The sequence below is a fragment of the Molothrus aeneus genome, chromosome 2 (assembly GCF_037042795.1).
Source record: "Molothrus aeneus isolate 106 chromosome 2, BPBGC_Maene_1.0, whole genome shotgun sequence".
In the NCBI taxonomy this organism is placed as follows: domain Eukaryota; kingdom Metazoa; phylum Chordata; class Aves; order Passeriformes; family Icteridae; genus Molothrus; species Molothrus aeneus.
Window position 1 is genome coordinate 109,210,736 of NC_089647.1, and position 27,688 is coordinate 109,238,423.

The 27,688-nt window shown below is 51.2% G+C and overlaps 1 protein-coding gene across 3 annotated transcripts in view; it reads right to left on the reverse strand.

Annotated features, from left to right (window-relative positions):
• Positions 1-27,688, reverse strand: part of BCOR (BCL6 corepressor) — a 58,638-nt gene that overhangs the window by 21,490 nt on the left and 9,460 nt on the right. Inside the window, exons 2-8 of one of the 3 annotated variants that reach the window (XM_066545484.1) lie at positions 17,731-17,860; positions 16,159-16,237; positions 12,413-15,244; positions 11,660-11,713; positions 11,013-11,196; positions 2,757-3,038; positions 2,007-2,360 (exon numbers count right to left, since the gene is read on the reverse strand). In XM_066545484.1, coding sequence (XP_066401581.1) covers positions 2,007-2,360; positions 2,757-3,038; positions 11,013-11,196; positions 11,660-11,713; positions 12,413-15,244; positions 16,159-16,237; positions 17,731-17,816 — 3,871 coding nt within the window. In that variant the 5' untranslated portion in view covers positions 17,817-17,860. The remainder of the gene's footprint in view (positions 1-2,006; positions 2,361-2,756; positions 3,039-11,012; positions 11,197-11,659; positions 11,714-12,412; positions 15,245-16,158; positions 16,238-17,730; positions 17,861-27,688) is intronic. The other 2 variants (XM_066545485.1, XM_066545486.1) reach the window with 2 other exon arrangements.

Genomic DNA, 27,688 nt, shown 5'->3' on the forward strand with positions numbered 1-27,688 from the left:
TGAGGACTAGTCCTGAGCAAGACAGACAAGCTGGAAGACTCCATCTCCATGAGACTGTCATGCAGAGGATGCTCTGTCACACAATGGGGAAAAATGTCTTCATCCCAGTCAACTAAGAACGAGGAGATTTCAACAGGGCTGGAGAAGCACCAGCAAAATTATCTGAATGATATCCACTGTCTTTTTACAATGAACAGCAAGGCACAATTTAGTCAAGTTTATGGTTTTATAGCAGCTTCCAAACCCAAGAGTTTTTTCACAGCCATAGGCAACTGAATCTGAATGCCTTTGGGAACGGTGCAGAAACTGGGAGCCACCTCTTTTTCTTTCCCGTGGTCATCAGCCTGCCACTGCCACAGGAGGGATTCCAGGGGAAAGTGAGAGCATCCTTACACAACACAGCTTCTTGTCAGTGACCCTGGTTTAATCTCTACAAGGTATACAAGGTATCTCTCTCTGAAAGTACTAATGTGAGGGGCAGGGTGTTTGAGCCAATACCATGCTCACCAAGGCAGCACATAAAGCAAGGAAGTTAGAGTCAAAAGCTCCTTTTTGTCCTTGGTTTGTTAACCAAAGTTTTGCTCTCCTACTGCACAAATCCTTTTGGATGGATCCTTCCCCATCAGTAAGCATCAAAGTTTGGGGGTTTCTGCCCTCAGATAATCCTACCAAGGAGAAGGACAGATGAGGAGCTTTAGGACTGAAGGGAAGCTGGTATTTTTGCCTGTGACGTTCAGAGACTACCAAGGAAAATCTTCACTGGCACAGGATGATCTGGACTCAGTCCTTTCCATGGTGTGGGGCAAGAGGATCCACTCTCCTCATGCTTCTCTCTTTCAAGGGGATCTCAGCTGAACTATAGGTTAGGCCAGCTGGAATGTGAATGTGTTCCAGGTGATGAAGCTCCCAGGTTTGTGAAGGAGCAAGGAGCCCAAATGCCATACACACAGCTCCTGCTCCCAGAAACAGCTTTTCCTCAAAAACAAGCAGAGCCCTTGGAGAGGTAAGAGCAGGAAAAGAGAAAGAAAAGGGGATTTGCCCTGTGCACTGTGTGATTCCATTCCCCATCAGTTCTCCTGCCAAGCTACAGCAGCAAAATGTTGCAGGGAAGGAGAAAGGCACCAGAGCAGAAAATGTGCCCAGGGACTGAGGACAGTGGGGACAGGAGAGTGACCTGTCCATCCAGTGAAAATTTGGCAGATTGTATCCACAGGCTTTCCCCCAGGATAGGGAATCAACAGAAAAGGGAGGGAGGATTGGGAAAGGAGGAAGTGGAGTGAGAGGTAAAGAAGAAGGCAAAAACAAGTCAAGGAAAGCTGATACGCTTTGAGGAAGCAACCCCTTAGGAGAGAGCTGCTGGAAAACCTCTGCCAAGGGGCCAGGAAGTGGGATGCAAGGGGTTTACAGGATGTGCTCAGGACAAACCAGCAAAGAAAGCATCCTTGTCAGGAGGAGGATGAGCTCTGCTCTTGAGCATATGGCCTGGGAAAGGCAGGGGAAGCCAGCAGTGCTGAGGTGCTGGAGGAGTTGGGTTCCCAAGATCAAGAGCAGCTGTAGCTTTGCTGATGCTGCTTTAGAAGCTCACAGCCCCTCAAACCCTACATGCGGTTAAACACCCTTACACCAACTAGCAGCCCATTTGCTCCCTCTCTCACCCAAAAGCATGCCCACATTTTATGCCCTCCCCAGCTCTCCTCTAGAGATAAACTTCATCTTCACATAATCTACGAAAATATTTAAAGCCAAAACACACACGCACACACACACAAACACAGAGTTACACACACATACACAAACATGTTTTCTTGTCTGACAAATATCAGCTACAGTGCAATTCTTAAAGAGGAGGTGTCAGTCCTTATAAAAATGGACATCTACAGAAATATATATATAGTTAAAAAAAAAGAAAGAAGAAAAAAAACTCTCGACAATTCCTTCACATCGGTGGCAGCATGCGTCACTGTAAATGCTAAAGCCAGCTGGTTTCCCTAGTAGTCTCTGCATACCTTGTTCATTGTCACTTGTTTTGAGGGACTCTTCAGACCAACTTCTATTGCTTTTGGCCTCTGACCTTTTCTTGGTGTGCCTTTCTTCTGTGAAGTCTTTGACCTTTGCAGTGGCCTCTGGCTGAACAGCCTCAGCTAAATCTTTCCTGCTTTGCCGGCCCAACTTGCCGGACGGGGATCTCTCTGGTGACACCTGCTGCTCCCATAGTTCCCTAAGATGCTGCAGGTGACGCTGCTTTTTGGGATGGAGCCCTGTTAATTCAATGCACACCTTCAGGTTGGTCACCTCATTACAATTGGGCTCTTCTAAGTGGTTAGAGGAATTGTTTGTCATTTCCCTCTCAGGCCAGTCATCTAATGGAAAAATAACTAAAAATTAATCAAAAAGCCCCCTCAACTTAAAACAAAAGCTACATTTCACTTTCGGGGCATATAGTCTCAGCTTTACCACCACACTATGCATTTTAAAGCTTCGCTCATTACGGGTTACATGCACTACAGGAACTTGCACTGCTGTGGCTACAGTGGCCAATGACTAGTGCTTTATCCTTACATACCAAGTTTTTTATATATACATATATATATACACATATATATACATACATATATATACATATATATAATTTAAAGTGAAATGACAGTGCTCACATTAGTAACTAGCAAGTTCAAAAATGGAAACACATTAAGCCAAAGGGACGTTCCTTTCACAAGACATTCCTTGAGAGAAACCAAAGCAAAATGCTGTCTTACCTTTGGAGCTCTTCTTCTTTTTTGCTTTTGATATAACTTCTTCTTGCAGTTCATCCACAAAGCTTTCATTTTGGCTGCCATCATTTTGCACTCTCTCACCAGAGTGTTTACGTTTCCTGTCCAGACGTGGACATGAATGTTGGCCAAAATCTTCTGTTGGCTGGTCTTCTGCCTTTTCATACACAGAATGTCTCTCTAAATAACATTTTTCATTTGAGAGATCTTTTTCCTCTGGAGTTTCAAGAAAGTGACCTCGGTTGTTTTCTGTACTAGTAAAGTTACCTAAAAATAAAAAACAAACAAATACCACAAGACCTAATAAATACAACACAATTCATTGTGAGAAGGCTTTGCTTTCTGATCTCTTCAATGTCATCTCCATCATGAATTACAGCTCATGAGGCATGCAAATAAACACAAAATTGTACTTGGGAACAAGTCTCCTCTGCCCAGCCTAAGACAGCAGTTTTCTCAACAGTTAGGCACAAAACTCCCAAATGAACACTACTTTGTGTTGTTTTTACATTAATTTAAGAAGCACAATATTCACTTGCATACTTGTATCCATAGAAACATCACAATATGCTTTTTTAAATAAAGAAACATCTTTAGGTACTGAAAGCACAAACCCTTTTCAGAAAGCAACCTCACCCCCTAAACTGTGGCAAGTAACAATCCAGTTCAAAAACACATTCTGGTGACAACTAAGTATTAGTCCTCCCTTAATTCCTAATCTTTCACTAACTTCTCCCATCAAATTGCAGAGTCTGACTTAGAAGCATCCATCCCTTTTTCTGGAGATATAAATGGGATACAGAACATGCACACACGGACACAGAAATGCCACTAAAAATAGCTGTGATATTTTGCAAAAAAGCACTACTTGAATCCAAGGTTATAAAAAGGCTTCCTCACTTCAAGTAACCAACCAGTCACTGTACCTCACATGATCTCTGTCACCTCCTTTTAAAACAGACCTCACTTTTTTCAAGGAGTATTTCCAGCAATAGCAAGAGGGTGAGCTCTGAAAAGCTTACTAGAAACTAGTCTGACAAATTAGCCACAAAAACACCCATGCTGCCTCACCCTCACCAACTTCAGCTTCCCTCCAATACTGTTTGCTCAAATTCAGAGACAGCCTATGCAATTTTAAATGGATGCTTGATTTAAAATTACACTTAATCACCATCTTGAGTAACATTATTTTCTTGGGTTTAACCAAACTAGCAAAGGCAAGGTTAGGCAGAGATGCAGTACAGACTTCAACACAGACAATCAGCTCCTATTTACAACTCCCACAAACAAGTTGGGGTTCTCAGGTGTTTTAGCCCTCCTGGCCGACCAACACTCCACACCTCTGCCACTGTTTGGCAAACTGTATGCTCTATCTTACTTCCCCATGGCTCACTGTCCCTTTTCCTCTTCCTCCTTCCTGCCCTTCCTCCTTCTCCCACTTCCCTCCCTGCAAACAGATTTGCTCGTTTCCTACCTGGACTCCTGACAGCTCTGTTGCCATTCCCTCCCATGGATCCTCACTCCATTTCACTCAGTTTTTTACAGGTTGCCCTGTCCAGCCTGGCCTTCAGCTTTTCTATCCCCTTATCAGGGCTGACACTGCTCCCCTGCAACCCCTTCTCCGCTCCTGTGCCCTCCAAGACCCACCACTGGCAGCATCTGGAAGCAGCCCAACTCAATCCCACTTTATCTTGACAGCACCTTCCTACAGCTCTGCCAGCCCCTCCTGGTTTCATGACCGTCCTCAAAATACCTTTTGTCAGCAATGGAAGGCTGGGGGGGTGGCAAGGGGAAACTTCCCTGATGAGTTTTCTCCTCACCACAATCTGGAAATGGCTCCAAGTAGCACCAAGGGCTCTGGAAATGTTTGTCGGCACCAGAAGACACCCCAGCATAATTTTTACACTGCTTGGGAAGCTGCCTGCAGGGCTGCTTGTAAAACAGCACAAGATATGGGCCAAGAAAAATCAAAACAAAAGCTGATTTTCTGCAGGCGAGCGGGAGGCTCGGGCTGTTCCGCTGCTCAGCGACGCGATGCTCCACAAGGCCGTCTGGCCAACACATGCTCCTTGCAAGACTTTAAAATGCACTTTGTCACACTTCTTCCAGCCAACAGCACTGAGATGTTCCAGAGAACAGGTATCTCAGCTTACTGTGGCCGTGCCTCTGAATAGCAGAGCCCCCCCAGATCAGAATGAAGCTGGCAGCACCCTGTGCTCGCACATCTGGCACAAGGACGCCGCCCCACAGCTGTACCCTATAACCACACCAAAAGCACCAGCAGTCCCGTTTCACACAGCATAAAAGCAGCTGGCCCAGCCACGTTTTAAGTATCACAATAGAAATAAACGTGTCTATCGGATTTCATTTTACATTTTTAATGCAATCTGCTATTTTCTTCCTTTCATAAGGAAACATTATACTTCTGTGGTCAGTTTCCCTGAAGAGATCAGGTAAGGGCACTCTCAGCCACACCCCTGCTGTCTTAGAGCCCTCTCATCTCCAGCAGTACCAACAGCTACAGCCCATGGTTCATGCTGAGAGTCGCTACACTGGGATAGCTTTCCTGCTCCTAACACTGTCTGGCCTGAGAAAAGGCAGGCACATCCTGACCAATTCCCAGAGAAGCTCTTGCAGGGTCAAAGGAAGTAGCAGGCTGTAGGGGGGGGCAGGGGGGTGATGGTCTTAATCTTTACGGCTTGCAGGAAACAGCAAGCTAATTCCAGCCTGCCACCACCGAAAGCAACCTGCTGCAGATTAATTCCTTCTCTATCTGCAAGAGGACTTGGCACGGGGATGCCGAGCGCCGCTCGCTCAGACTGTGCTGAAAAATAAAAGAGGGGAGAGCCCTCGCTAACAGCTTGTCACTGTCAGCCTTCCTCCGGGGCTCCACGTGCTGGGAAGAACAGCACACACCTACTGCAGCTCATCCAAAAAGCCCTGGCTGCCAGCAGCTCCGTGACACCTTGGCCTCCGCTGCCTGGTGACATCCCAGAGGGACCCTCAGGGGACAGAGCTCCAGAAATCCCTCTCAAGGGCTGCCCGCTGCACACGCAGCTGTGCGATCCGTGGCTGTGCAATCCGTGGCTGTGCAGTCCATGGCTCTGCAGTCCATGGCTGTGCAATCCATGGCTGTGCAGCCCGTGGCTGTGCAATCCCGCTCCCGCAGTAAGGCCATTAGGGAAGCGGCATCTCCGCACACTAATCCCGGTTGTGTAATCACCCTGCTCCGAGGCGGGAGCAGCCCGGGAGCTGCGGGACGTGCCCTTGCCTGTGCGCTCCCGCAGCCGGATTTCAGTGCCAAAGCACAAAGGTCACTCACTCACTCACTCACTCACTCACTCACTCACTCACTCACGGCTGGGGACACCACGGGCTCCAGGCTCTCCTCGCAGCCTGCACCGACACGTCGCGAGCCCAGAGGTTTTTCCTTTTCCCCCCTGGCACAGCTGTGGCTGCCTCACAGAGAGCAGGCTCTATTAATATTTTACCACCGGATTCCGCTCCGTCCTCAAACTGTTTTGCAAGCAACCGGGATCAGACGCAATGTCTCCCCAAATTAAGATACAAATGTCAACAAGAAGCACGGCAACATAAGCATAACATGCGTGCCCAACAAGGATGAGGAGAATTTATCTGCTTTTGTTCCCACCACCCCCCTTCCTGTGCCATGTATCTACAACATCCTTTTCTCTGCCTCAGGAAGAAAACAACAACAAAATACTTGGGAGTTCTCGTATCATCATTATTCAAACAGTGGTGAGGTAGCCAGAAACACAGGATAAATGCTGAGTTCTCATAGCAACACACCTCTATGAGTAAGGAGATTAAACTCTTAAATGTGCTCCCTCCTCAAGCCTCCAGTATTTGCCAGTGTCACACCAGCTGTGACAACCAGCACCAACAATTCAAACCATTTCTCACTGTCCCACCAATCTAGAAACAAGGAAGAATTAAGAAGATGCTTCTTCACAGCTGGTTTCTCTCTGAAGCAGTATCTTCTCAGTGCACAGGTTACAAATCTCACAAGGAGCAGTTACAGACATGCACAAATACGCTACCCAAAAAACTTTGTTTCGTTTTTCCATCTTCCTGTTGCTGTCAGCTGCTGTCAACAAGACCAGACCCTCCCATTCGATGCAAACAAGGAAACACATCTTAGTGTTCAAAAGCTGCAGATTCTTTTGTTCAAATAACATGGCAGCTAAAAACAGCCTTTCCTCCTCCCTGGAGCAACCTCTCATTGCGCTCACTTATATGCAAGGTACCCTTTATTCATCCAAGAACAGTAATGACTATCCAAATGCTAAAACCCAGTATTCAGCAGGGAGATCACAACAACAGTAAGAAATTCCCTATGATATCCTCAGAATTCAACTCTGAGTATCCCATGGGGCAGAGGGAACCCAGTTGATCCCACTTTTCCCTCCAAGTACCTCAGCTTGGGAGCTTTCTGCATTTGTTGTGTTCTGCCCAAGCCTACCACACTGCACAAACAAGCAACCACCACTCTCAGTGCACAGACCTCTTTTTTTTTCTTCCACTATGTCCTGTGGCAGGAAGGTAATAACTGACCAGGGCAAAGGACATGTTTACTGGCTCCATCTTTCATTTGTTCCAGTGTACACGCAGCCCAGCAAGAAAAAAGAAAAGCAGGGCATCACCATGCAAAGGGACAGTGGTACCTCACTACAATGCTGAGATCAATTGTGCAATGTGTTTTGGCACATTGCACCATTTACCTTCACGCATACCAACTGCTTTAACTTCTTCCTTATGACCTCATGCCTTAAGATCAGGCTTCTAATATATTGGGGTAATTTTGCCCAGATAAGGCTTAAACAGGCACTGTCTCCCATCCTAAAAAATTAAATAAACAGGTGAAGTCATGCTCCCCAGTCAAGAAATTCACAGTCTGTAGAATTCATTCACTCTTTCACATTCGGGTATGATTTTCAGAACCTCTGGAAGAGCTTTGTTATGAACCGACATGCGATCATCACATGCCCGTATTGATGCGTGTGTCCGTGCCAATAGCTTAAATCACTTGATCTCTGAACAATCCTATGACTCATGACATATGCATCCCATAATTTATCATGTTTGTGCTATGAAAATGCACTGGAGCAGCATTGCCTCAGCAACATTTACAAGTCACCTTGGCAACAAAGCAGCTTTGCGGCTGCTCTCAGATGCCCGGTCTCAGATGCCCAGCAAAACCCAGACGAGATGGGAGAGAAGTGAAGCACTTCTAATTTACTGATCGGCTTTAATTGCTCATTAATTAGCTAACATGGCTACCTGCCTTAAATTGGGCCTTAAAAAAAAAAAAAGAAGCATAACAAAAAGTTAAACTAAACAAAAGCCCACCTCTTTTACCCTTCTCCAGAAGGCTCAATGCTCAAACTTAAGGAGACTCCCAGTACAGAAAATCACACACTGCCAAGTCAGAGGAAAAGTTTAAGGAACCGGATATTGTGCCTTCGTAGGCTTCCAAAAAAGTCTATACATGTGTAATTCAGCTAGGAAAAACAGCAAGTCCTAGGACAAGCCAAAAAAAAAAAAGCAGTTTCCATCCCATGAAATGCCTGTGTAAGCATCACCTGCCTGTGTTATTTAGGCTTTTGTTGCACTGGTAGGTTTAGAGGAGCCAAGGGGGCAGGCAGCTGCCAGGGCCGATCGGCTCTGGAGCTCCGTGCCAAGCGCGGCCGCGGCGGCAGCAGGGGAGCCCTGGGAGCTGGCTCCGTGCCACAATCACAGTTTTGGATGCAGTTTCCTTCTTCATCAGGCAGGTGAAGTGCTCGCAGTGCAGGCAGAACAGCCTGTCGGTTTCACTCCTGAACTCCCTCCTCACACAAGTAAAGGCACGGCTGTTTCACTCTCAAGCCAGCGCCAGACAAACACAGAACACAAGGAAACAACTTTTCCAGCAGCAAGATCACTCAAAGGAGGCAGAAAGGAGACACGAGAGGCTGCAAACCATCAGCTCATTCCTGTTCAGGAGCTTTAAAGCCAAACACACCAACAGCGTGGTCAGAAACTGAAGGCAAAGGGAAGGCAAAGGATCAGCAGCCCTGGCTCCCAGCGAAAGGGAAGGGAAGGCAGAGCTCATCTCCCCTTTGCCAGTCGCTCAGTGAGAGATGCATTAAGGCTGCTGGTGGCTCAAGCCCCAACACAGAGCCCAAGCCACCACAGTAGAGGCATTCAAGAGGTGTGAAACTCGGCTTCCTGATTTATCAGCTGCTATCCCGAGGGGCAGGAGGTGAACCACCGCGATAAAAAACTTTTACTGAGACCTGAATCTGTACTGGTAAGTATTTGCTGCTGCCCAGGCGGGCGTACAAAAAAAAGGAGCTCCCTCAGCAGAACAGATCCATGCTTTTAGGAGTTTAGACATTTGGCCAAAGTCTGAAATAGCCTGTTAAGTCAGAGCTAATTAGCAGAGGAGAGGAATGAACTAACATAAGACTGAACATACTTTCCCTGCTTCCAACAACTATTTAACAGTCTCAAACAAATTTTAGCCAGCAGATTCAAGTGCCAGAGATCTCACTAAATGGTGAATTTACAGACAAACCATATCATCAGCCTTTTGCAAGGATGGGAGTAGGTGTTTCAGCATACAATTATGCTCTAACACTCAACCTCTCCACAGCCCCCCACAAGCAGCCCCATGTCCCTGAGCAAGCCTGCCTTCCCTCCCTCTGTTAATCCCCTGTGCCCCCCTCTCAACTCCACAGCCCATCATCCCCCCTCTGCTGAACCCTCTTTGCAGCCAGAACCAGCCAGCAGGACTGCTGCTGCTCTTCTAGCTTTCCTGCACACCCAGGGTGGGATTTAACAGAGGACATCACCAGGGCATCCCTGAGGAGCAAGGAAGGCTGCAAAGAGGACAGCCAGGGCAGCAGCCTGCCCAGCTCTCAGCTTTAGCACAGGCAGCTGTGCCTTCCTCCCCACAGCTGCCACAATACAGTTTGGGGAAGGAAAAGGCTGCCCAGCTTCCAGAGGCTCAGCCTGCCTCTCCCCACCTTGCTTCCCTCTCCACTTCCACAATTAAAACTTTCCCTTGCTATTTTGGCATGCCAATTTTTGTGGAGGCTGTCATTTCGGTGATAGCAATGCCACGGTAACTTGAATTTAGGTGAGTAACCAAGCAAGCACGATTGACCAGCATGCTCTCTGCCAAAAGGATTAACCAAAGACCAGAACAATAATTCAAAGTTATTAAATTGCCTGAATGAAATTTTCTACTAGCCCTTTTCATGAATCTCCACCTACCAAAGAGCACACTTAACCACTGAGTTACAAAGACACGCACACACACACAGTGCAGTCTGCAGTACAGCTCCCCTTGTTTTGCAATGCTTTCAGCACCAATCTTGTTTTCTGAGTTGTTCAAAACAAAGTAGCAACAGAAGGAACTGATCCATTCTTTAAATACCTAGGTAAAACAAAAAAACAAAGAAAAGGTGGAAACTGACAGAAGCCATATGCTTACTGAGAGTGCAAACAAAAAAGAAGTGATCTCTCTTGCATATAGTAAAAAATCCCCTAACACCATTTTTTAATTTTATCTTACTTTTAGGACGTTGCATTTTCCATAGTCCTCTGACACCCTGTAACAGCCTGGAGGGAACAGACAGCCCCACAGGGAGTTCCACAGACTCTGCCTGCAAGAACCTGTGCCTCACAAACCTCCCAGCCACTGCAGCAGAAGTCACCAGGAAAATAACTTCTTATCATCTGGAGTTGTTACTGCCAGCTTTTATGGACAAGCCTGGCAGATCACATCCTTCCCCACTTCCCTTCACTCTTCTGTCCTCCATCCTTGCTTTGAAGACTGCAATATTGGCATCTCCCAGTGCTACTGCAACTTCAGGAAGCTGAATTCCTTCTTGCCTTCCTGTCTTCCCCCATATCCTTTCTGTATTTAAAACATAACCTTGGACCTTTGCTTTCACTGGCTGGTGTAGTACCCCATCAGTTAAAAGAGGATCTCTCTAAGGCAGTGACAGACATTTAACTATCTCCTGAAAAGCAGGCGCAATGGCAACCAGAAACTTGCAAGCCCCAAAACAAGCACAGAGGCTACCAGCCGTGGCAACTCAGCACCTGCAGAGGATGAGGTCAGTGACTTTCACCAGCAACACAGCGAGAACACGAAGATTTGCTTGCTTTGCTGCAAGCTGCCATGGCAAAGAGACACATACACGCTTCAGAAAGCCATCTAAATTCGCTTACATCTGTCATTGTCATTTTGGTCAGCAATGGCATCTTCCAGAGCAACAGACTTTGGCTTCTTTTCACTGTTTCCTTTCAAGTTTTCCCAATCTGCCTGGCTGAATCTGCAGACCTCTGAGTCTTTGGTAGCTGTTTGGCCTTCTCTCTCTTTCATCTCCAACTCTGAGAAGCGCATCATTGCACGCTAGAAAGAGAATTGATATAAAAAAAAAGTCTTGCAATAAAAACCACTTCATTTACACCTTACCTTATATGAAAGCATTTCCAAAGAAAAATTGACTCAAAACCAGGGTTTCAGATAAACAGCTAAGGGTAGGATTTTAACACACCTGACTTGTAAAACAGTGTTCTAGAATCTTATAAGCAAACAGCCACACAATTCTTTCATATATAAGTATATATATGTAAAAGATTATATATAAATGTATATTATATATAAAACAAAAACATTCCATTTTGGAGGTAAAAAGAGACAAAAACGAAAAGAAATAAAATAAAATTAAAAAGAAAAAAAAAAACAACAACACAAAACCGTACAATGAATAAAAGACGACCATGGCCCACAAACTTCCCTTTGTGTATTTGGAAATGAAATTTAACTCAAAGGTTTATGTAAGAGTCTAGTAATAAAAATTTGAAGAACTGACCTCACAGTAAGCAGCAGGTAGACATAAAATACTGTCCTCTTGTAATCCTTCCATCTATGTAATTAAAATGGGCACTCAATGGATCATTTAGATAATTTCATCCATTTTTATAAGCATAAACCAATTCTTTTCTTAACAATGCAAAACAATTTGGCTTAACTCATCCCTTCATTAAAAGTAAAACACCCTAAGAATATTCCTGCACAATACCTGTCTATCATCCCTCAGCATCAACCTCAATACCACTCCTACTCTTCCCTAGGCGCTCACTTGGAACCAACGTTGCCTGAGACCCACTAATGCATGACTGCAACTCCTCACCATCCAATGGCACGTTTGGCATACTAATCATAACTTCTTGGGTACTGTGCTGTGCTGGCTCTGAGGCCAGCTCAGAAATTACAGCCAGCGCCAAGGTAACATGCATGCCTGTCCGACTCCCCTTGAAACTGCACAAACATTTCATTAACGTGCATTAACATTTGTATCAGATCTTAGTAAAAAAGCCCTTTAAAGCTGGCTAGCCCATGCATACCTATAAGCCACACATACTCTTTACATTTCCTCACTCTCATTAATAAACTCACTTTGCTATTTAAAACCAATTTATGGCCAGTACGCCCCAACAAAAAAAAACGTTCTGGTCTCCCCACCTGCGTCGCTTCTCTCAACTTTAAAAACTCAACTGTGACTTGCAACAGAGAAATAAATACCGACAGCAAGCGCGGCGGGTGCTGGACCGCGCGGGCTCACCTGCAACGCCCGCTGCTCCCGGCTGAGCTGGCTGGAGTCGGCGTAGAGCTCGGTGGTCACACACTTGAATCGGTCACCTACATAACCGGCAGAGTTTGCGATCCTCTTGGCCAGTTTGGACGGCTTGGGTTTCAGCGTTTTGCCATCGGCAGACTCCGCGTCGTCGGCTCCGTCTTTGGTATAGGTCTGGCTGGCATCGATGCTCGGCGGCACGGTCCCCACGCAGAATGGCTTCGCGTCCTCCTGCACCTTGCCAAAAGCCAGAGCTGGAGCATCGCTCTCGTGCGCGCTCTCCAAGAAAACAGGAGAAGGCTGGACCGCCACTCTCTCTTTAGGCTGGCTCGCAGATAAATCTTCTTTCCTTAAGCCGAACACTGATGAACTCTGGGCTTGCTTGAAATTATAGGTTTCGTGAACATCATTATTTCTTCCAAACTCCTCTCTCATTACAATAAAATCTCTGTGCTGAGACGCCTGCTCTACCTTGTGCTTTGTAGGGTCATTAGTCTGATTACTGCTTTCTGTACCAAAGCTGGCTTTCGTTACGTTTGCTTCGCTCTTAGCTTCCTGCTCGTCTCGCAGAAGATCTGGGAAAAGGTGTTTGTCGCTTTTTGCAGAGTTTTTACTATGGCCAGAGTTCTGGTGCAATTTCACGCTCTTGTCACTGGGCATTTCAAAATGCATCTTCCCACCGCTCTCCAGGAGCTCTGGCAATCGGCCCCGCAGAGCCGGGTCCTCATAGCGGACCCTCTCGTGAGACCGTGACCTCCGTTCTGTCTTCTCCTCCTTATTGATTTCCAGAGCTGAATGCTGCAACAGCATGGGGTGCACCATCCCCACTCCCAGAGCATCCTGGTAGGTCATGAACTCCCCCCTCCCGGCTGGCAGGCTGTAAGGGAGGCCGGGTTTGGGAGCCAGGTGGGTGGGGTAGAGGCTGCCATTGGGCAGCAAGACAGGGTGAGGGTAGACATGTCCTTTCCCGTGGAGGGTGAGAGGGCTGATGGCGATCCCCTCTGGCACTGTATATGGGAGGTAGCTCCTGGGGTAGGGCAGAGGAGGGGACCGAAACGCCTCGTTGGGCGGCAGGAAGATGGGGCTGGAGGCCAGGGCAGTCTCAGTCGCCTTGAAGTTGGCTTCCTGAGCACAGGACTTGGCCACCTTACTGCTGTGTTTCGCAGCAGGGGTGGCGACGGGCTGCCCGACGTGCTGGATAACCGAGGCCGTGCTCTCTGCAGAGCTCCGCGCCGTCTTGGCGCAGTCCACGTTGGCATTGGGAGCTGGTGACGCTGACGCTGGCCGCCCCCCTGCTGACACCGTCCCCGAAACACTGCCAACCACTGCCTCCGTGCCACCCATCCTGGGGCAGGAGGAGCTCCGCGGCTGTGGCATAACCCAGTCCAGTGCCTTGTTTTTCAGTTGGACATTCTTCCCAGCCTCCTCATTGGGGCTGGGACCGGGAACGATCCAGGAGGATGGCGCCGTGCTGATAATTTCAGGCCTGTAGATGGGGCAGCTGTTCCCGGGAGAAATGGTTTCTTTCTGAACGATCTCACCGCCTGGCAAGTGTGTCCCCCCTCCTGCCCTTCCATGCACCAGCACTGTTGGCATAATTTTCTTACTGTGGTCAGACTTGCCAGCGGTTTCTGCATCAACCACTTTCGCCGACAAGTCCAGCGGTTTGTCGGTGACGTCTTTGGTCGGGGTCTGCTTTTCCAGGAGTGGGGGAGACCTGCTGTCCTTCCGGTCATGGCCAGCTTTCCGTGCATGGGGGGCAGATGGCATGGGTGCCTCCCCAGCATCACTGCCTTTGGGAAGCTTCCCATTGGAGAGGCGAGCAGGTGGAAATTCACTGCCGATGTTCACGTAGGGCTTTGGGAGCGTAACAGCAGAGGAGGGAGAGGTGGTGATCCTGGGGAAATGTTTGTGGAAATCAGCATAGGCATCCCCGACCTGGGCAGGCAGGGGGAGGCGGGGAGATGGCCGGGGCGAGTGGGGCAGCAGGAGTGCAGGATCTCCTGGCAAGTTGGCAGGGGCCGGCTTGGCGGCGGGGACCCGGGGCTGCTTGCTGCTCTGGATGTGGGGGTAGGCGTGCGTGTCCACAGGCGTGCCCGGGCTCACACCCATCTTCCACGACAAGCTCTTATCCGGACAGTGCACCAAAGGTGGGATTGCTGGAGAAGCTGAAGCAGTCGAGAGCCTCATGGGCGACGCCAGCGACGAAGGGATGTGAGGGGCAACGTAGTGGGAGGGAGGCAGGTATAAAAAACGTTCACCGTTCGTACACACGGGCGAGTAAGCCAGGTGCTGCGGTAAGCTGTAGGTGGACTGCTGAGGTAGCAATGCCTTGTACATGTTTAACGAATACTTATTTGGTGAGTCAAGGAAAGGGTATATGGTGGGCGTTGCACCCTCCATGTAGGGGTTTACCCAGGGGAGCCTTAGGTAACTAGCACCATTGACACCGAGGGGACTCTGCCTGTCACCCGCAGCTCGGTCCAAACCCAGCGTCTCCCCTGTCGGGACAGAGGTTTTTTGTATTCCAGGTGGTGTTTTGTATATAGCGCTGAAGCCGTTCGGGGCTTTTCCAGAGACAGCTGCGCTTTCCACCGCTTCAGGAGGATTAGACTTAAACTGTATCTCTGGATTTCTTTCAGGAGTAAATCCCAGGCTGGCTATGGAACCCGTAGCATCCCGCGATTTTTCCGAGCCAAGTCCACACAAGCTGGAGTAGACAATGCTACTGGGCACTCTGAGTCCTTCTCGCATGAGCCCAGACCTGTCCATACTCAGAGCTGCAAGGCTGTCGATGCGATGTGCTGTAGTTGCATCCACCTTTACAGAACAAGAAGCACGTTACTTTCCCATCTCACTAACATGACTACCATTCAAGCTACAGATAGATCAGCATTTTGGATGAGAAACAGTAACAATGCAAACATGCTGTTTGTTGTGAAAACGTACAGAGGCTGATTACACTGGAAAATGGGAGAACAGGAACCTACAAGGTAATACGTATAACACCACAAACATTAACACCAATCTCTCCAAATCCAAAATTCAAACAGCCAAGAACAAAGGTGTGAGGACTCAAGCAGCCAGGAGTGGCCCAGAGACAATGCTCAGAGGCACTGCTCCTGTGCAACCAGCTCTTCAGTCCCAGCCCTCCCAGAACAAGAGGTGGGCTGTGGCATAGAGACCAGAAAGAGAAGGATTAAGTGTCTCTCCTCCTCATCCTCCTCCAGGACCTCTCCCTCCACCTCTCTCTGCTCTGGGGCTCACCACTGCCACATGATTCATGGGGCAAGGCATCTCAGGGTGCAGCATGAAGAAAGGTCTGCCATCAAATTTCCTTCCCACCTGCTGCTCCCCATGTAGATTCAAAGAAAGGAAAACCCCACCAACTTTGCTGGAACATTGATGTTTTTCATGCTTACATGAAGTATTTTTGTCACACATGCTGGTGTTCTGCATGGCATTATTCGTAACAGCAAAACTAAGAACCTGAAGTCATACAACAACACATATCACAAAGCATCAAGAGATTAACAAGATAAATAAACAAAGCCCCAACTTCACTGTTTCACAGAAACAACCTGAATGTGCTCAAGCCCACTAGGGCTGCAACAGGAAGGTGTTTTAATCATTTCTCCAAATGGACCACGTAATAACAGCCAGGGGCAGGAGTCAGTCATGGTGGGGAGGACAGGCACAAATTCATATGCAGCATGAAGCTTGTAACTTCTTACCACACTGTGGTTCAGGTGATTTTCCTCCCTCAACTCCAGTCTGCTTTTCGGTGCATCAGCATCATTAACGGGAATTTTCCTATTGAAAAACAGAAGCTTACTATTTGAAAAACATCCTGTGCATCTCAGATCAGTGCAATATCGTATCACCTCCATATTTTGATTCCCCTAGAGAAGTCCCATGAGATAACATATTTATCCTTCTCTGTCCCCATACATGCTGACTGCTTTGAAAAGCAAGGACCATTTGAAAATAAGCATAAAGGACTTTGACAACAGGAACACACCAAGTACATCTCAGAGCAGCCTCTTCCAAAGCAAGCAGTTTTTGTCAAGGTCTTCTCTTTTGGTCCTTGCCCTTTCTTTTTTCCAGGGGGAGAATATCCCATTTTAAACATACTCTGCTCATATACCATCCATAAAGACTGCTGAGGATAAAATTAAAACACACACGCTAATATCATATGAACATCAGCTCTTCCATGCTTAAGAGGGAGCTGCACATCTGTGCCATACCAGTGTTGCAGCTCTGGGACTTGTTATCACAAAAATCACCAATAAAGAATATACCTTAGTGCCAAATTTCAAATCCCAGGGATGAAAATCACTGACATGCAGCAGAAGGAAAGTTTCAGCATTACCCAAAAGAACTCCTTTCAATCGAAGTGCTTAAAGGCATATCATCACCATAAAGCAGAAATGCGATTTTAATCAGTTTGTTTTTAAAAGATTCACCGTCCCTGCAAGCAGCACATACAATTATTATCTCTGAACAACTGGGAGGAAAGTGGGGAGGAAGGGTGAGAAAGTAAAGTGAGATGCTTGGATGTTTTGCTTCAGCTTATGTTTGCAAATAGTATTCCCTGCAAAGACCAAAAACTTCCACCAGCTTTTTGGAGGCTTTTCACTCAACAGTGAGAACAGAGAATGAGGAGAGAAAAGCACTAAAACCACACAAAACTGGCACAGAGAACTGGAGGAGCATCTGCAGCTTCTGTCCAGCATCATTTTGCTTTTTAAAGAGCTGGGATTTAAGGGAAGGGGACACCTGCCAGTGCTTGTGTCATCCCATCAAACACTGTAATTTTGATCATCAATTGAATTATATTCAGCAGGAAAAAAGGTGGGGAGGAGGAGAAATTCACTTGTGGGAGACAGACACTACTGATCCTATTTCACATCACAAGCTGTTGGTCCAAAGGCAGGGAACACCAAATTGCAGGCACGAGCCCCTCTGCTGCAGAGAATCACCAGAAGAAAACGTGCACTATTTGGTTTAATCCCCCTTCACAAATGCAAAACAATAAATTAATTGTAAAAGCACATTCAAAGGCTGCTTTGGGTGCGTCCCCACTTCACTGACCCAGGTTGCCTGTTCCATAGTAAATCAGCATCTGCTCTACTGCTCTCAGGCATGTCTTGACTCTCTCCCTTTGCCCTCCCTCCAAGCTGGGCTGATCTCGATTCAAGGTGGCAGCTTTCTGCTCCAGTATTAGGGAAGCGAGCAAACTTCGAGACCTCGCTCTGCAGAATTACAGTGTGCTTTAACTCGCCAGAAGCTTAAATATTTACCTGTCTTCATTAATTCCACACATGCGGACCCTTTCATTGCTCATCCAGCTATGAACGTTGCCATACAGGGGAGTTGCAGAAAGCATGACGTCTTCTTAAAAATCAACGCTTTTCTTCGAGGTTTTATATTCTATTAAGAAAAAGAAAAGAAGAAGAAAATAAGAAAAAAAAAAAAAGTTGAGCAGATTTGTCTAGGAGGAAGTGCAAACATCACGGCGGAGCAGCCAGCCTCCCTCCGGGTAATTAATAATGAATGCAGGATTGGTGCGGGGAGTGAGCTGCCTACGTTAACCGCTAAGGGAGATACCCGGCAATAAAGGAGCAAATTGAGGGCATTTATAGGTCAGAGGAGATGGATCTTTTCCCCAGCGCACATCCAGAAAATTAAGAATCATTCCAGACTATCGACAAATAAAAGTTTCTCCACAGCATTTCATTTCCACAAGAAATGACTCAGCCGGCCAAGAACACACCAGTCCCCAAATCTTCATCTCACATAGACTGAACCAAGGAGGGAGATCCTGTGAGTGTGGGGGGACATTCAAACAACCCACAGGAGCTCACAAAAGCCCTGCATTAGGAACACGCAGGAGAGCATGGCAAGAACAACCACATACCGCGTGTATTAGCTACGCTGATTGCTGATAAGGCTTTTACACGAGGACTTAAAACTGAAGAGACGCCGCTACAGAAGGCATCTAAATAAAACCCTCCCTTTTAGCGTCTGCACATGACTAACTTGGAAAAAGGGGTTAAAAATAGTAAGTGGGTTGGCGAGCTCCCCACCCCTTGATTTGATTAAGCGAGGAGCCCTGGTGGCTTCTGCATTGGAGCTGCTGTGCTGCTGCTGCTGCTGCTGCTGCTGCTGCGAGTGCTTTCAGTAATTCAATGATGCCTGCTCACTCCAGGGAAAGAAATCATTAGCGGGCTCACTGGAGAAGTATTAGCAGTCCAAGAGGATCGGCGCTGTGTGCAGCCAGAGAGGCAGGTGAAAGGTAACCACATTTTCACGTCCAGTGGCAGAGAGGGAAAGGCTTTTCCTCCCCTCTACCTTGCCTAATGCCACCTCCGCTCGCATTAAATTCTAGTTTGCTGCATGAGCGAAGTGTCAGGACAAGCTGCGTTTTATTAACAGGATTATCGCGGCACATGATTTATTCCAGTGCAAGATTTTAATTGCTCTTCGGAGGTTGAGTCGTTTCTTTTGACTGAGCTTCAGCCTGCATCCTGCTGCTAAATGCTGGGTTAATAAGTAGGGGGAGCCTTTAATGCACAGGATATCCCTCAGCTCTTCCTCTCTCACAAAAATAGAAGCCTTTAAGCAGGAGGCATGATACTCCTTTTACACACACACAAGCCAGTAACGGGCGATTGACCACTGGGAGTTTAATGCCTAACGTCTCCCAAAGCATCCATGCTTCCCCAGCAAACTCATTTCCTTTGTCAGGCTACAAAATATGCAAATGATCACTTTGGCATTTAATAGGGAAGAAGCCCAGATTGGGCCTTTAACACAATACTTCACACACGTTCAGAGAGGTTTAAGAACTGAAACGGCAGGAAAGCCTTGTTCCCCAACACTTTTTTCTCCCCTCAGAGAAGCCTTTTGTGCAAAACTCCACGTCTGGAACAAATGTATATTAATGAAACAGCGCGTTGACCCTCCTTTCTCCACAACGGTTAGCTTTTCCTAATGAAGTCCGCACAAATCGCCGCGAGGAAACAAAAATCCACGGAGGTTAGTTACCGCGCTATCATTCAAAAGGAGTTATTTCACTGGAAAGACGTTTTCTGGACAGATTTACTGGTTTCCAGATGCGTCGCTCGTAATGTTTTCAATAGAGGCAGCAGCAGCATGGAGAGAGTGATTTAGGGTTTTACGGAAGGTTAGCAGGCGCCCCGTGCGCTGCCTCATCTGTAAGGGACAGACACCGGCGCAGGGAAGGGCCTCGACGGCACAGTCCCGCTCTCCGTGCCCCGCTTCCCTCTGGGGCCAGGCTCCTCCGAGGGGCTGCCTGCGCCCTCCCGCCTGCTTTCCTCGCTGGAAATGTATCATTAAGATAAGGCGAGGTGCCTGAACTAAAGCCCATCAATCCCCTGACACGTGCAGATAGCGAAATGCTGAAGTTGCATGGGGGGAGAGTGAGAGCTTCCCCAGCCAAGAGCGGGTAATCTGGAGGCCCCATGTCCCACAGCCACCACCACCCGAGCAAGGGCAAAACCCGCCCGGTCTCAGGGACGTAGTGGGATGTCCCGGGGCCACCAGGCAGGTCAGAGCCCGCGCCCCCGAGGGCTGCCAGCCCCTTCCCCAAAGCCACCCCTTCTCGCTGCGCGCCCCGGGAGCGCGCGTGTGTGCAGTTATAATCATCGCCGCCCTGATGAACTTCTTGTGAACTGTTTAAAAGTGGAGGTCTGCTGAACGAGCAGCGGCGCCACTGCCAGCCATAATTTCATTGCAACAAGCAGCAGACTTTTAACTCTTCGCACACCCTGTCCCTCCCCCTCCTCTCTCCCTCCCCACCAGCAGCTGCCTGTCGGGGATACCGGCTCACAGAGGCTCGGCCAAACGCGGGCAGCGCCACAAGCGCTCTGCGCTGCGGGGACGGGGGGGACAGTGATGGGGGCGTGGGGGGCACCGCACCTATTTATACACCCAGCTTCCGCGGGGGTGGGCGCAGCCGCTCCCGTTATGCAACCCCGACGGCGGGCTGAGCGCCCCAGCGCACGGAGGAAACCGAGGACACGTCTCTCCCTCCCTCCCTCCTCCTGTCACCCACCGGGCCACCGCCAGCGCGCCCCAGGGCGCCGCAGCCCCCCCGGCTGCCCCCGCTGCGCTGCGCGGCGGGGCGCGGAGCGGGGGTCGGCAGCCGGAGCGCGCACGGCATTTCCTCCGGGAGGTGTCTGGCCGATAAAGCCATTTGCGGCTAAATATAGACGGTGATGCACGGAGGAGGGAGGGAGGGAGGGAGGGAGGAAGAGAGGGAGGGAGGCGCAGGGTGGGGGGGGGGGGGGGGGGGGGAAGAGAGTGAGACGCGCAACGCACACGCGGTTCCGCAGCGATGCCGCCGTGTGAAACCAGTTGTGAAAAGCGCCTGCAAGCACTAACCTGCCTCCCGGCGTGCTGCCGAGCCGAGCTGAGCCGTGCCGTGCCGAGCCGCGCCGGGAACACCCACCCAGCTCCCGCGCTGCCCGCGCCCCGCCGGCCCCGCGCCGCAGAGGCAGGCACAGGCACACACCGCACTGCTCGGGCAGCTGATTAAAAAGGGAAACGTTTGGGTCTCCCTCGCAACGTCAACAGACTTTTGGCAGCCATTGACGCCAGCAGCAGCAAAGTTTTGTTAACACGCTGCTGGCGTGGAAACGAGAAAAACCCGATGCCTGCGGGGAAGGGGAGAAGGAGGAAGAGGAAGACTCCACTTCTCCGTGCCTCCGGGGGAAAAGAGGAGGCGATGGCAGCGCCACCCGGGACAGGGCAGCCTGCTCTTCCCCCCTCCCTCTCCACCCCCATGACCCCGGGGTGCCTGCCGGCGAGTTTGCGAGGTGAAAGTCTCAGCGAGGGGCGTGGAGGGGCGGAGGGGAAGAGGGGGGGGCGCCCGGAGGAAGCCCGGCGGGGCCGGCGGCTGCAGCGAGCCAGGAAGCGGGTCGGGAGGAGAATTGCAGCGGCGCACGAGTTCCCTTTTGGCGCCTTTACTCTTTTCCACCTCCGAGCTCCGCCTGGCAGCCTGCCAGTTTCCACTGCACAAGCCACGGAGCCGGCAGCAGCAGCGGCAGCCGGCGGGGAGGGCTGCGCGGGGTTTAAAAAGAAACCACTGCGAGAGCCGATGGCACCGACGGAGCGCCGGGAGCTTCGGCAAACAACCCAGCCTTTCGGATATTAAAAGCCATGCAATAAATTCCCGGCCTCTGAGCCCTCCCCCACATCACCCCCCCGGGCCCCTCTTCCCCCCGCCCCGTCGCCGCCCGGTTCCAGGCCACTGGAAGGATCATTTCTAGATTTGTGAAAATCCCTGAGAAAGAAGTGAAAAGCAATCGGGGACTCGTAGTGATCTTCTTCGATTAGCCCTCAGCCCCGATCATCTGGAGCTTGATTTGAAGGGCAGCGCTCGCACGGTATTTATAAGCTTAAATACGGGCTGATGCTTATGAATGTGTTTGGGTACCTCGTTTATCTTGTACCTCCGACTTATATATTTACGACTTATAGGAACAACGACCTGTGCCACGGCTAGAAAGGAGACTTCAGAGACACCGTATTGCTGCACCGTTTACAATGCGCCGTATAAAGCTCTGGCAGCAGCCAGCGATCTAATATTAGACAAGTGTTAAAAGAATAGGCTTGGCTGCGCTTTTTATATATATATGTATAAAAAAATAAAATATGCTATGGGGTTTTTTTTATGCAATCTCCACACGACATCACCGCTAGTGACACGTTTTGTAAACCAGAGGAGGAAGCTGCAGACTAAGTAGCCGCCGCACGGATCCGCGGATTAGAGAAGAAGTTTGACCTTTACCCGGGACGTGTGGCATTTCATTTAACCATAAAGCTAAGCACAATGCGCCAGCGAGATCGCTAAACCGATTTAAAATACATATAGAGTCATGCACGACAGTAGTGCATCTCGGTTTAGGCACCGTGCAGGCAGCACGAGGGGGTCGGCCACTATTTTAAGGCTCTTGCCGCAGCCACCCCCCAATCGCTCCCGTGTCGCCCGTGTTCCCCCTCCCGCGGCTCCCACACCGTCACGTGTCGAACAGCGACCGGGACTTTCTGCCGTGTAAACACGGCACGGCGGAGCCGACCGGGGGCACCCGGGGCTGCCGAGCCAGCGGGGCATCCTCCCCGCCCCGGGCCGCCGGCCGCTCTGCCCCACGGAGACACCCCCGGTGCAGCGGGCTCCGGTGGGGTTGGCTCCCCCCGGCAGAGGCGGCCCGAGGGAGCGGCGCCTGTCACGCCGCCTGTCACGCCTTGGACCCTGCACAGACGGGCGCTGCGCCGGAGCGGCAGCGGCGCGATCCCCTCTCCCATATGCTGCGAGGCGAATCATTGCATCGCTCTCAGCTGCCGGCGGCAGCCAAAAGGGGGGAGGAAAAAAAAGTTTTCAATTAATGATAAGCCTAGGAACTGGGGAAGGGGGCGGGGGAGGAGGCCAATGAGGGAAAGTTAAAATGGCTGGCGATCCTTCAAATAACCCTGGCTGCCTTCCCTTGGAGCCCACACGGCACTGCCTGCCGCGGAGCCCCGGGGGAAGACCCGGACGCCCAGGCACACGCTCCTCGAGGCCAAAGCTGCCTCGGGCGGCCAAGGCTGCCTCCGCACACCGCGATGCCCATACCTGAAGGCTACGGGACATTCGTATAGCGGGGGCACTCACGTCATCCCCCCCCTTCCCCCGGTTACACCACATCGTGGGGGTGCGACAGAGTGGCTGCAAAGGCTCCCACACACACACAGCGGGGGGAGGTGAGGCGGCTGGTACCCAACTTTGAGGCATCACTGCACGAAGGATTTCCCAGAGATTCGCGGGAAACACAGACCCCGTCCGCTGCACTGGCAGCCCCGCACCGCCGCTACGGCGGCCACCCCCGGGCCCCCCCGTCCCTCCCCGGCGCGGGCGATGCCTCTGTCCCCCCAGGCGCTCGCCGCGGTGGCCGGGCGGGACGGGCGCTCCAGGGGGGGGCCGGGGGATTCCTGCTGCCGCTCCGGCCGCGGCGGGAAACAAGGCTACTACTGGAGGAGGCGGTGGCGCTTCGAAGAGGGAGCCTCAAACCGGCTCAGCCGCAGGAACCCCCGGGCCCCCACGCAGACGGGAGAGAGCCCGGGCTCCCTTCCGTCGCCCACCCGCCGCGGCATCTGCCTACCCAGGCCGGCCGCGCCATTTTAGTTACACACACACACACACAGACACACTCTCTATCTCACAACACACACACAGACGGACACACACACAGACACACACACCGCGCGCGCGCACGGGAGCGAGGTTTCCGCCGCCGCTGCCAGAGACAACAGGCAGCAGCAGCAGCAGCAGCCGAGCCAGGGCTGCGCAGGCGGAGCAGCGGCAGCAGTGGGAGAGAGGGACACACACACACACACACACACGCAAGCACACACACCCACGCACCGCGAGCCAGGCAGAAATGTGCATTTCAGGTAATTTAAGGCCGCATTCCCGGCGCAGGGAAGGAAAAGCGCAGGCCTGCGCCCCACCAGCCCATTAACCCGCCGCGCAATTGGCATCCCGGGAACCCTTCATTGTTGCCTTTATTCCCTATGGCTTTTGCTCTCCAGGAGGGGGATAGAAAGGGGGGAAAAAAGGGGTAGGGAGGGAGGAAGGGGAAAAAAGGAAAAATACCACCGAGCCAGCCCCTTCCCCCCGCTCGTCCCCCATTGTTCGTCCGCGGGAGGCTGGGAGAGCGCAGCGCCACGGGCTCGCTATTAGCCGGGCTCCGGCGAGCACTCCCCTGCCCCCAATAGCTCGGGAAACTTAGGAGGCAGGGTGGGGGGGAACCCCCCCACATTGGATACAAAAGCCCCAGCGCTCCTGCGAGAGTTGGGCGAAGGCCTGCGCTCACTTCCGCAACGTTATCCTAGCAGAAATACCGGAGCACGGCCCCCGTTTCCTTCCCCCAGCCCCCGCGGCACCCCCAGGGGGTGGAGTGATTAATGGGCCGTACGCCCTTGGTTTCCCTCCGGCCACCCCGGCACACCGCTCCCCGGCGCGGAGCCGCCGCGGCACGCTGGGCGGGGGCGGCCCCCCCACACATCCGTCGGGGACGTTGGGAGATATTGATCACGGACGACTTCATTTTGCATAACTGCGGCTGACAGGGCCTGTGGTTCCCTCATTTACGGAGCAACAGCTTCGCGGGGCTGATGGATGGGGAGCGGCTCCCTGCGCTCCCCCAGCCCCGCAGCCCCGCCAGGGGACGGCGGCTCCGCTCCTCATGCAGCAAATGGCCGCGCACAACAGGCAAATATTAAACTTAGGTGCCTCCGTCTCTCGTTTTACCTAGCGCGGCCAGCATGGAAGCCTCTCGCTTCCCGCAAGGCTTTGTCTGCGCAGCCACGCCAGGGCCAGGGCCGGGGCAGGGGACCTTCGGCGACTACATCCAAGAAAAAGTGCTTGGGAAGTTGGGGGGTTTTCCTTCTTTTTTTTTTTTTTTTTTTAATTCCCTCCTCCTCCTCCTAACAACAAACAAATAAACAGGCTGGTTTCTGCTAAACAATGCATAAAAATTAGCCTCGCCCCAAAGTTTATGTCGGGTTTATGGCGCTAACGTTTCTCCTTAATGGGAAACGCTTTCCCGAGCACTTCTGGAAAGCGCTGGCGAGCCCTCAGTTACGAAAGCTGCATTACGAGCACCTCGACTAAATGTCTCTGCAACGTGTCCCGACCTCACATCCACCACCTTCTATTCTCCACCTTGAGAGGAAAGGCCAGTCCAGGGTGGGCACAGCCAGCGCCAAACACCGCCCGACTCAGCGTGCGGAAGGCACCGGGGGCAAAAAAAACAAAAACAAAACAAAACAAAACAAAACAAAAAAAAACAACAACAACAACAAAAAAACCTAACCACGTGAAAAAATACAAAAATTACAAAGAAAAAAAAAAAGAAAGAAAAAGGAAATAAAAAGGACATAAAGTTGCCGGTAGCGGCGGTGCCCCGGTGTAGAGGAGGAAGCGTGCAGGCCGCCACCGGCCCTGCCTTCCCATCCCGGCGCTCCGCACCGAAACAAAGCAGCGAATCAACTGCGATGCAGATGGGCGGCTATGAATTTTTTGCTGCTGCTTAGAGCTTTAATTACTCGTTCTTGATCCGTGGGACTACGACACGACACCGCCAAGGTTAAAATGCCCTGAACAGCTCTGAGCAGATGTGAACGAGTTGGCAGACGCGCAAATGAGGTCTGCCTCTAAGCATGATAACAAGTGACTAATACATTGCATATCGCTGAAAGAAAATTATTTTTCTCTAATTTGCATTAGCTTCTTCTTTTTTTTTTAACGCCGCCGACATTCCCTCCTCAGAGGCAGCAGCATAATCCTTAAAATATTGCTCCGTGACTTTAAAAGATTTGGAAGGAGGCAGCAATTGCCAGTGTTTTGGCTATGCAAGTGTTTTGGCTATGCAGGCTTGTTTATCTTTCCGCCTTTGCTCCAAGGCGAAACTAGTTTCGCAAGCAGTATTCTTGCAGAAAAATGGCACATGTCATATAAAACACCAGTTTATAGGAATTGATGCTAAAATTGTTGAATGACTACTGGTGTGCTTTTGCCACTAATAGCACAGTGTAATCCATAAAGGACCAAGGGGACAGTCAAGGCCAAAAGAGAAAAAAAAAACATAATAGATTGACTGGAGAGAAATAGATAAAGACAAAACCCATCGACCAAAACGACTAAAAGGGGGGTGAGGGAGGAAATAAGCATCTCCCCTTCTTACCTGCTCTCCACCCCAGAGACACCTCGTCAAAAAGACAATAGTACGTGGAGGTCACTTACTATATAAAACACAGCGGTTCTCGTAGGTAGCGAAATTATGTCAGGTACAAATATAGGTTGGAACCCAGTTCTCCAAGTTTCCTCGACTTTCCAGAGGCTCTTCTGAAAGGGCCAGGAGATCACTCTGGGTACTGGAGCAAACTTCAAGAACAGACAGCATTTTATATCCTACGCTCAGAAGACACACCGAGGGCCTTAGATGCAGAGGCTTTGAGCAGAAAATAGCCACTCGGGAAATTAATGCACGAGGAGTTTTTCACTGAAGACCTACTCCAGGGATCCCTGCACATCCAGGTTATCAGGGGTCGTACGCTGCCATCTCAAGCGGCAACTTCTCTGCCAACACGTGTTTGTGAGGGAAACGTGCTGCCAGCCACCGCACCGCGCCGTGCCGTGCCGTGCCGTGCCGTGCCCCGGGCCGGCCGAGCCCGCAGCCGGGCTGCCCTCTCCTGCCGCGGGGCTGCCGGGACACCGCGCCCGCCGCTCCCGCAAAGCCACCGGGGCCGGCGCAAACCTGCCGCCAGGAGGGATTTCCCAGCGCCGGGGCCGGGCACGGAGCCGGCCGCTCCTCCAGCTGCCTCCCTGCGCTTGTAAATCAAGCGGAGGCGGAAAGAGGGGCCGGGGGGAGGGGGCGGAACGCTTCTCCCCGGCCAGCGGCGTTTGCTGAAGCGTCGCGGCGGGCGGCAGGGGAGCGCGGCTGGGCGCCCCGCCGCCGCCGCCGCCGCCCGGGATGCCGCCGGGCCCCGGGGCGCCCCGCCGGGCCCCGCAGCGCCGGGCGGTGCCTCCGGGAGCGGCGGGGCGGCCCCGGGGCCACTCCGGCCGCAGCGAGAGCTTTTGTGTGCGAGTGCCAGCGAGGCGCGGGCTTTTCGCGCTCCAACAGCTGTCACATTATTTGCACTGGCTGTAAACAGCCTTCGCCTTCCCCCCTCCCCTCAAAACCCCCGCCCCCCTTGCCACAGAGTTAAATCCAGACTAACAATCCCCAGTTAGAGATCAAACCAACAACAGCAGCATTGTGTCTGCCTTCATTGCTTTACCATCAACTACTGCAGCTGGTTTACTCGAAACAAGGAACACCCTCTACCCACCTCCCCCGCCCCGGGGCCACAAACGTGCTTGTTCCCGGAGGTTGGCCGGGCGGAGCCGCGCTGCCCGGGGGTTCCGCGGGCCGGGCCGGGGCTGCGGGGTGCTGCTCCGCCAGCCCGATGTCGGTGGGTGCCAAGCGCCGCGGGGCTCTCCCCCACAGCACAGAAGGGTTTCCAGTCAGCACTCACGCCCGACGAAACGCCTGCACAATCACAAGTTGAGCTCCGCTCTCGGTGTGGCTTTTGGGAAAGGCGAGGGGGAACCCCGCTGTAGCGGGGAAAGCCGCGCCTGCAGCTGCGCAGCGCTCCGCGGCACACGGCGAGCTCGCCCCCGCGGCGCGGCGCGCCTCCGAGCAGCCCTTCCCC